Source organism: Humulus lupulus, chromosome 1, assembly GCF_963169125.1.
Source record: "Humulus lupulus chromosome 1, drHumLupu1.1, whole genome shotgun sequence".
NCBI lineage: Eukaryota > Viridiplantae > Streptophyta > Magnoliopsida > Rosales > Cannabaceae > Humulus > Humulus lupulus.
This window is the reverse complement of record NC_084793.1, coordinates 28,687,864-28,697,915: the sequence shown is the minus strand read 5'-3', so window position 1 is coordinate 28,697,915 and position 10,052 is coordinate 28,687,864. Positions and strand designations below refer to the sequence as shown.

The 10,052-nt window shown below is 33.0% G+C and overlaps 1 protein-coding gene across 1 annotated transcript; it reads right to left on the bottom strand.

The window, feature by feature from the left end:
• Positions 1 to 5,784: 5,784 nt before the first annotated feature.
• On the bottom strand, positions 5,785 to 9,362 carry LOC133790243 (pentatricopeptide repeat-containing protein GUN1, chloroplastic). The gene is made up of 4 exons (XM_062227804.1): positions 7,172 to 9,362; positions 6,544 to 6,760; positions 6,241 to 6,425; positions 5,785 to 6,145 (listed from the first exon to the last, which is right to left on the bottom strand). Exons 1-4 carry the CDS (start codon positions 9,118 to 9,120, stop codon positions 5,881 to 5,883), a joined length of 2,616 nt encoding a protein of 871 aa, XP_062083788.1. The 5' UTR covers positions 9,121 to 9,362; the 3' UTR covers positions 5,785 to 5,880.
• Between the last annotated feature and the right edge of the window lie 690 nt (positions 9,363 to 10,052).

Genomic DNA, 10,052 nt, shown 5'->3' with positions numbered 1-10,052 from the left:
TTTCGGTATTGGAGTTGGACTAATCCATAAGGTCAACTGAGGTACTCTTATTCTTAAGTTTCATTCTGTTTGATTCCTTAGTTTCTTTAGTTTTCATTCAGTTTCTAACCTTTGTTATGGTTTTGTGGTTAGGATTTTAAGTTCTTTGAACTTAAGGTGTCTTTTCGGTAAGTTTCCTCTTGGTGGTTTAGTTCTATTCCTTTCATCTCTGTCATTTAGAAATACTCACTATTTTTATTGCTCGTTTTAGGAGTGTTCCAAGTTCCGCATTTGTTCTCAATTATCCCGGTGTTGGTAAGGAAAATTAGATAGTTTAGTATTATGATCTAGTTTATGTAATGTATGATATAGTTTATGTTTGTATGACCTAACATTTCATGTACAATAAAGGGGTAAGTGTGTCTGGACCTAAAGTGTCCAATGATGTATGACGGACTATGTCTCGTAGGCTCGGTTGCCAAAACTTTATGACGGACCTATGTCCGGGGCTTAATTGCCACCCCTGTATAAGCATTTATCTTTTTATTATATCTGATTTGTTATTTTTAGTTATGATTATGATATATGACCTATAGTTATGATTTATGACCTATGATTTATGATCTATGACTTATGACCTATGACTTATGACTTAGAGTATGATTTATGATTTATGGCTTAGATTATGATTCAGAATTATGACTTAAGATATGATATGTTCTAGATGTTGTGTTTGTATGACTTTGGTTAATATATGTTATGTTTGATTATATGACTAACCCTTGTTTATATTTTCCTTACTGGGCTTAGAAGCTCACTCCTTATGATGTTGTTATTTCAGGGAATTATGGATAGAAAGCCGGTGGCGAGTGGGACCTAAGAGCTTCGTGATGTATTCATTGGGGACCATATAGTCGAACAAGATCAAGCGGGCCAAATTATTTATTTATTTTAAGATTTTAAAATTTTATTTTAAAGTTTGTTTTATTTAAATATTGCTCATTTTTATGTTAAAGACAAGTATTTTATTTTTATAAGACCATGGATCCATGTATTTATTTTTAAATTTTTATTAAATAAAATAGCAATATTTACGATTATGACCCAACGCTGTGTTCTCGGTAATCTATGAGAAATTAGGGCGTTATACTATACCATGATAAAAATAAATAAAAATTGTGTTTAATAATAGTGTTATTGTCTAACATATACATTGATGTTTATTTTATTAAAATAGGATACACAAATATGACAACTATGTATATTTACTACAATGGTATTTGGGAAGATCATTGTACTTATACCCTTTGCTCGTAAGCTTCAAATATGAGTTCTGTTGGAAAAAGCTTATACAGGATCTTTATTTATTTTCATGTATATCTAATATTAAACAAATTAATACGAGATAACCTAAAACATGTTTCTAAAATTGAATTCAAAGAGAAACAAATAATATAATACTTACAGTATATGCAGCGGAATTAAGAGTCATTCCTTCAGTTTCTCTAACTCTTGTATCCTTTCTGTCGCAGAGTATTATCAAGAAACTGAACCGATCTTCTATTTTCTTCACGATCTTCCAATGTATCCTTAGAACCACCTAGACTAGTGTGGGCAATTCTCAACACATGAGATAGATATAGAGAGAAGAAGAGAAAATAACAAAGTGGCTTAGAAAATGACTTGTGTTTAGAGAGAATATAAAACCATCAGAAAATCTGACTTGTGACTTATCTGCCGTCTCTGAAATCTTCTCTCTAAGCACTCCTTTTATAGACTCAATTAGGCCATTTAATTTAATTAAAAAATCAATAAAATAACAGCCATTTTGAAGCCCTAGGTCGAAATTATCATGGGCTATAGGCCCGTGAAATTTCTCATTTGATTATAAGCCCATTTGACTTAAAATCAAGGTCTGTATTATTTTCTATTGATTTAATTAATTAAATAATTATTTAAATCCTTTATCAAATTAATTATTTATAATTTGAACCTTGATTTAAATTTATTTATTAATTTAGATACCAATTTATCTTAATTAATAAATCTGCCATAATTTCTCTTTTCTTCTCAAAATTACACAACTCTGTGAAACTATCCAAAATTGACCTGGTCAACTTTGATAATTCTAATTGATAATTAAATCAATTAATTGAGACTATCTAGATGATTTTATCCAAAGTACAATGGGGACCATGGGCCTATGAAATCAAGCTCCAATAAGTTATCATAAATCTAACAAATAAATTTACTAACTTATTAATTCCTCGTGACTCCACTATAGACTTGGAATTGCACTCTTGAATTCATAGAACGCTCTCTAACAAATATAGATACGCTATTAATTATCCATTGTTACAACCATAATTGTCACTCAATCCTCTATAGACGGTCTACAATGAGATAGGACTAAAATACCGTTTTACCCCTCATTGTATTTTATCCTTAAAACACTTAGTTCCTTGTAAATGATATTTCAGTAAACTAATTTAATTACTGAAATGAGATCTCTATCATTTATCACCTTGAACCAAACTAAAAGGAAACCATCGTTTCACTTCTTCATCAGAAGCTATAGATGTTCATATCTATGATTAACACTCCCACTCAATTATACTACCGAGTTCCCAAGATGTAAGTATGGGCTAGTCCGTAGGGTAAGCTGGTAACGAACAAGTCAAAGAACTCAAATAATACAATCAGTTAGAATACTAACCACTCATAATTGAGATTGAATTGACCTATGGTCAACTATATGATATGACTAGAATAGATAATAACGGTATGTTTACTTATCTTATCAACTGTCAATATCGGTCCTGTCCGATGTAACAAATACATCTGATCTTATCTACTTTGCTAATGTTCTGGAAAGAACATAACACTGTAATGTGTAAGTAGATCATATCGTAGATTGGCAAGTCAGTGTAAATCCGATGCACTGACTAATCTTAGGACTAACTTATTTTTGAACATATAATCATATTTATATTCCACTGTGATTACGTCACTATAAATAAGATTAGCTATATGCTCGGGATTTAATAGAAGTTTATATTAAACAAATAATCATGAAAATAAAACATGTGAGCAAAGTGATTAACCAAGTCAAAAAATGATTTCTATTCTTTTATTGATAATAAAATGAGATTACAAAGAATTTGGGTTTTATTTAGGGCATAAAACCCCAACAAGTTCAACAACACACAACTACAAATCACACAAAACAAAGGGGAATGTTCAAGACATAAGAATCAGATTATGTTTATTTTATTAGTTATTAAAAAAAACTACTTATATTATACATGATATTGCTATACAAAATAAATTGCTATTATTAAATAAAATTAACAAAAATGTTTGTCTTTCCAGGATTCAGGTTAATATGGCAGGATATCAAAGACATGAACCACAATGGAATGAGGTAGCACATAATCTAGCAATGTCAATAATAAACAATGATGAAGAAAATCTGGCTGCAGCTGAAAATGATAATGATCCATTCTTGTATGGGGAGCAAGACATCACGAACATCAAAACAGGACATGTCTTCCAGGACAAGCAAAGTATGATAAATGCAATGAATTTGTGGTCCATATGATCAAATTACCAACACAATGTTGAAAGAACATCAAACAGAGATTATGAGTTGTGTTGAAATATAGTTCTCAAACCTGTGAAAAAAAAAGAATATTTTATTGAACAATTATAAAATAAACCATGTAAAAATATAAAAAGTAAACTAACATAAACATTACAGTTTATAATGAAGGTTTATATCAACAACATTTAAGAATCACATATACCAATTTAAAGTAGAAAATAACAATTAAAAAATAAACAAATCTGTTTAAAATAAAATATATTCATTCAACATTGACAAAATAAATATTGTTTTCCGAAAAATAAACATAAACATAACTGTATATTCATGGCAAGAAATATTCTTAAAAATAAATATAAACATAATTGTATATTCATAAAAATGGAAAAAATTTAACATACAAAACAATCCAAAAAATTAAAAATGACATTATGAGCATAAACATAAAAATAAATAAAATTGTTACTAACAATAACCAAGACATTAAATTTAAAATAAAAATATAATATTCAATTTAGAAAAATAAACAACCAATGACGTTAAAAATAATAATAAGCATATTTGTTTAGAAAAAAAAAACATATTTGTTTATAACAATGAACAATAATCAATAATCAATAATCAATGATTAATAAAAAATACAATCTTGAAATAAAATAACATTGGGAAATAATCATTTATGTGTCTTAGCACTCAAAAAATTCATGCTAATAAACAGTCCAAACACAAGTAAATAAAACATAAAAAAAATAAACATATGCTTGAAAATCAAAACTAATATAAAATTATGAATTAACTATATACAAAAAGTGAGGAGTAAATATAGATACACATATGCATGATAATAAAATCATTTCATTAAAATTAAATAAAAATTACAACTTGATAACAAAATAAAAAGAAACTAAACATAGGAGAATGTGAAACCCATGAAATTTTTTTAATGGAAACAAAAAAAAAAAACATCATTTTTTTAAAAAAATTGTAAAAAAATAAAGATAAACTAATAAAAATGATGAGTTGAAGAAACTAAACATAGAAGAATGTGAAACCCATGAAATTTTTTTAATGGAAACAAAAAAAAAAACATCATTTTTTTTAAAAAAATTGTAAAAAAATAAACATAAACTAATAAAAATGATGAGTCGTTTATGGTTTATAAAAAAAAAAACAAAAAGATATCAACTTTAATCAATAACAAAAAAAAAAAAAAAAAACCTTAATCAATGGAGAATCGGGGACATCGTCGGAATCGGACCCCGTGTCTGGAACCACAGCTGCCTTCTCCACCATTTTCATCTTCTTCGTTGAGAGACTGCAAAGGGAGGACTCTCCATTCTCATCGCTCTCTTTGGATTCTGACGCCTCCTCCATAGTAACCCCTTCTTCGGTGATTCTGTGGGGAGTGTATCACCGACATTCCTTGTTGAAACTATCGATGTTGGAAAAGGTAGAAGAAATAGCGTTTTTACTTTTTGTTTTGGAAGAGATAGAAGAGAGAGAGTCACAGTTTTGATACTTTTTTGGCAGATATGCTTTGGTTTTTTGAAATGCATGGGAATGTGAAAATGCTAGTATAATGGAAAGTTATCACTACAAATCAAACCTCTCTTCATGGTTTACAATAAATTGTATCAAAAAATAATATAAAGTAAAAAAATAAAAAGAATCTAATCAACTAAAATCTAAAAATGGTTAAGATTTGTTTAGTAATATAAAATATTATTGTAATGGATTACGTAAAAATCCCAACCATTTGCAATTGGCCACTTCAATGGAGCAGAAAATGAGAACATCGCAATTTATGAGAATTAGTCCAGGGAAAAGTTGGTAAATAATTATTTTATTCTAAGTTAATGACACATAACTTAATTATTTTATTGTAATTTAATCATGAATAGCCACATAAGTTATTTAATTTTAAACATATTACCTTCGTTTATATTGATTAGAACACAACTTTCTCTCTACATTTGCAGCATATTTTGATGTTTATGGATATTTTATGCTGTAAATGAAAATAAAAGGAATATATATTTGATGATTTTAATCTAGGTAACACTTGAATTAATACTCTAAAATAGGGTGGGTTGCACATGTCGTTGAGTTAACCAAATCTTTAGTTCAAACTGGCCCAACAAGTATAATTTGGTGCACCTAAAATGATATAACTTGAGAAATATCCAAATTTGCACATCTGATGGTCAGAATTAATTCCACTAGCACGAAAACTTGTATAAATTAAACTATTATATTAACATATTTATTAAGAAATGCAAAGATATTAACACAAAGTACTACAAGGAAATTGTTTGCAAATTAGTGACTCGGTCTGACTTAGTAGTCTGCGAATAAGTCCTGTCGTCATGAAGAACAAGCACCTTCAGTGTGCCAGATTCTTTCAACCAGGCAGCCACCACTGACCCCGATGAAGTAAATCTGCCTATGTTACACTTGGCCACCTGAAATGGTGCGCCCATGCTGATTAGAAGAGACTCGATGGCTCGTCTCAGAGTGCTGTCTCCGACTACTTTGCTGTGTTTGCCCCACCCTGTCAAAATGCTGTACCAAAATTTTAACACAAGATTCAAACTTTTTTGTGTTCTTGTTCTCATCACAGGCAGCACAGACAAAACATCAAAGATTTATTTGCATACCTTAATAGCTTTGGCAATTCTTGGCCTTCAAACACTACCGATCGTATGTTGAGCAACCAAGCATGGAGCATTGCCCGCGCAGCCCCAGAAGACATTAAATGCAGATCTAAGCAAGAATTGGACCACATACTCTCCCACACGTTCCGGCGTTTACCTTCGAGTACTACTAGTTGGGCTCCTCGTTTCTAATGAAACCACATAAAGAATATCAAGTTATTTCATTAGATCAATCATAGGTGGGCAAATGAGTAAGTTCAAGTACTTGGGCAGCAGCCATTAAAGGCCGGAACTTGGTAAACTTACCTGGCCAAAGTGCCATAACATATCTGTAAGGGCGTTATAGAAAGCAGATGCTGTGGAAGAGTCCGTCTGCTTTACTTCATCAAACAGAGACTGAGCTTGAACCCAAACATTTTCCCTGTAGCCCATAAGAAGTCCGTGGGCAACGCCATAGACCTGGTTGTCAAATAACCGGAGCTCCTCCAATAAGATTGAAGCTTCTTCAAATGAATTACATCGGCTGCATTTACAAGACAAATTATCCTCTTATTCAGTGAGATCCTTAAATTATGCAGTTTGAAATCAGAACATTAGAAGGAAACAGAAAGCACTTGGTGCTCATTATGCTCATTACATCAGATAATTAATTGTTATTCCATACTCTGTATCATCAAATATGGCTATTTCTCTTTCAAAAAAATATAAATATAGCTATTGCATTTCTAAAAAATCCATCATGCCAATTCAATTCACCAAACCCGACATTTAATTTTAGTCTGTTGAGTAATCTGTTTAGCTCTAGGATTGCTTAAACAAAAGGATATTTTTACACTAACACATACTTGTTACAAATAAAGTCCAGTTGAAACCTTCATGCAACAAGACCCTCAATATATTGGAAGATGGAATAGCATAAGAACAAGAAGCATACCTGCAAGCATTTAAAATTGCAGAAAAAGTGACAACATTTGGTTTGATATTCAACTTGTGCATCTTTTGAAAGACTCCTAGAATGCATAAGATTTCTTGACTACCCTTCTTATTATTCTTCCATTGCCCTTCTTTTCCCGCGGCAAGTTGCCCAAACATCTTTATAATTTGACTATCTGCTTTATTTCCAACCTCGTTTTCAATTGCATCCTCACGGGGATTTGAAACCGAAGCCTTTGTCTTTAACTTATTTCCTCCACTGGCAGCATCAAGTGAAGAATCTAACTCTTCTGGGCGACCAAACGCATCAATAATTGAATTATAAGTGATGACATTAGGCCTAATTCCTTCCTTTGTCATCTCATCAAGCAAAGAAACGGCTGACTCCACCATCCCATTTTTGCATAAAGCATTAATAAGTTCACTATAAAGAACAACATCAGCCTTTAATCCTGCTTGCTTAAACTCTCTAAAAACCTCCATTGCCTCCCTATACAACCCACCTTTCGAATACACATCAATCAGTGTTGAATAAGTTAGTAAGTTTGGAGATACACGATCTTCTTTCATGTCTTGGTACATTCTTTTGACTTCATCGTACTTTCCTTGCTTTCCATACCCACCCAAAAGGGCATTATAAGACACAGCATCCCTAGTGATCCCAGCATTCTCCATCTCCCTGCAAACACTCATTGCATCCTCAAACCTACCCAGCTTCGCATAAACCGAAAGAAGTATGTTATACAAAACTCGATCTAGAGCAATAGCTGAATACTTCATTTGGCTAAACAAATTCAAGGCATCTTCCAATCTATCGGCTTTAGCATAGCCATCAATCATAGTACTATAAGTCACCACATTAGGCATGATATTCTTTGATGGCATCTCTGACATAATCTGATGAGCCAAATTCATCTGCCCTCCTTTACAAATTGCATCCAACAGTGTGTTATAGGTATATATATCCTGGTCAATCTCCCTCTCCACCATCTCATTAAACAACTTCCTAGCAGCCTCCCACAGCCCCCCTCGACTACAAACCGCAAGGAGTGAATTATAGGTAATTCGATCAGGTTGCACTCCATTCCTCAGCATCTCATCAAAAATCTCCACAACCCTCTTAAAATCTGCTCCCCCCTTACCACACGCATCAATCACAGCATTGTAAGTAACCAAATTTGGCTTCAAACCCGAACCTTTCATCGACTCAAGCACTCTTTTTGCCTCCTCCCAATACCCACTTCGTCCGTAAGCACTAATCAAAGCTGAATAAGTATAAACAGTGTTTCCATAACCAGATTTTAAAGCTGTTTCAAACACATTTTTAGCAAGCTCAACCTTTCCTAACCTACCAAGTGTACTGATCATGGCGCTAGTTAATTTCCCTTGTTCAGTCTTCCTCCTCTCCCTCGAAACAGCAAACTCAAAACACCTAATCGCTTTCCTACACTCACCTCTATTCCCAAGCTCTCTCAGTAAAAAAGTGTAATCATCAGACCCACAAAGCTTGGACTCAAAACTAAGCAAAACACCATCAAGACCCACATCGTCCTTACCGAATAGGATAGCCTGCTGCAGAGCATCCTCAGCGAACGAAGTATGGCGGGATCCCACGGTGGTTTTGGGGCGGCCCCAATGCATTTTAGAGACGAACCGGGTCGACCGGCGGCCGGAGAAGACAGCAGCGAGCTCAGACTTCGGAGCAGGGAGAGGACAGAGAGACTGAAAGGCGGGATTTTGAGAAAGACTAGTCGGAGCAGAAGCGGATTTAGCCACGTTCCGAGGCGGAGGAGCCGGTAAAGGTTTAGTTAAAGAGACCTTCTGAGTAGCCCATTGCTGAGTTTGACGATTGCTCTGGCGCTGGCTTTTGAGGTTTGGGTTTTGACCGTATTGGTGGCTTTGATACGGCTTTGACGCCGTGATTGAGCAGTGTGGTGGTGTCGACGCCATTAATGTACTATTATGCTCTTTGAGAAGAGAAAGAGATAGAAAAAGAGAAGCTTTAATGGAGGTTTAGGTAGGGTTTGGTGCGTAGAAAAATAAGTTATGGAAACCAGCCCATAAAGATACGATCAGAGAAGGTTGTAGAGAGAGAAATAGATAAGAGAGAGAGAGACCCAGCTGAGTTGGGCTCCTGAATTTGTGTTTTTAGATTCCGACATTGAGATTTCCGTCTCTTTTTTAATTTATTTTGTTCCATTTTTTGAGATGAGATATATCTGGATATATAATACGAATCCAATTACCGCGAACAAAATTACTAAATTAGCCCAGCTGTCAGAACACTTAATTTTTTATCTCAACCGTTAGATGAGAACAAAACGCAGCGTTTTGCTGACGTGGATGATGATTCTGATTTCCGAGATATTTGCATTTTGTAATAAAAAAATTTATCCTTTGGGTTGGTGACATGAGTAAATTTTGTCCCATCCACATACGCAATTACGAAAGTAGCCTTATCAGATGGACGGGAGACCATCAAAACATGGTTGGTCTTACAAACAAGACTGTCATGTACGAGTAGTTTTTATTAAAAGAAAGGGATATTTGCCACATAACCCAAATCTTTCAACTTTATTACACATATACTCCCAATTAAAAAATTTGTTGGCATAACCCTTAACATTACATTTTTGTTGCATTTGAGCACTTTGGGCTATTAAGTATCAACTAGATCTATTAAGTGCCAGCAAAAAACACGTATCCATATTTTATTGAGTCCCGTATTAAATAATTAATTATTTATTTAAAACTTATTTTTAAAATAAATTTAATTCGTTAAAAATTAAAAAAAATTAACTTTAAAAAACTAAAACAAAACCAAAAAAACTTATTTCTGCTCAGTCTCCTTCATCTTCTATTTTTCTTCATCTTCTTTGTTT

What these genes read in the sequence shown, in the direction of transcription:
- LOC133790243 (XM_062227804.1), bottom strand. Translation starts at nt 9,120, where the DNA reads ATGGCGTCGACACCACCACACTGCTCAATCACGGCGTCAAAGCCGTAT. An exon ending in TGTTATGGCACTTTGGCCAG is followed by an intron (nt 6,426 to 6,543) that starts GTAAGTTTACCA and finishes TGGTTTCATTAG; the next exon opens with AAACGAGGAGCCCAACTAGT. An exon ending in GAATTGCCAAAGCTATTAAG is followed by an intron (nt 6,146 to 6,240) that starts GTATGCAAATAA and finishes ATTTTGGTACAG; the next exon opens with CATTTTGACAGGGTGGGGCA.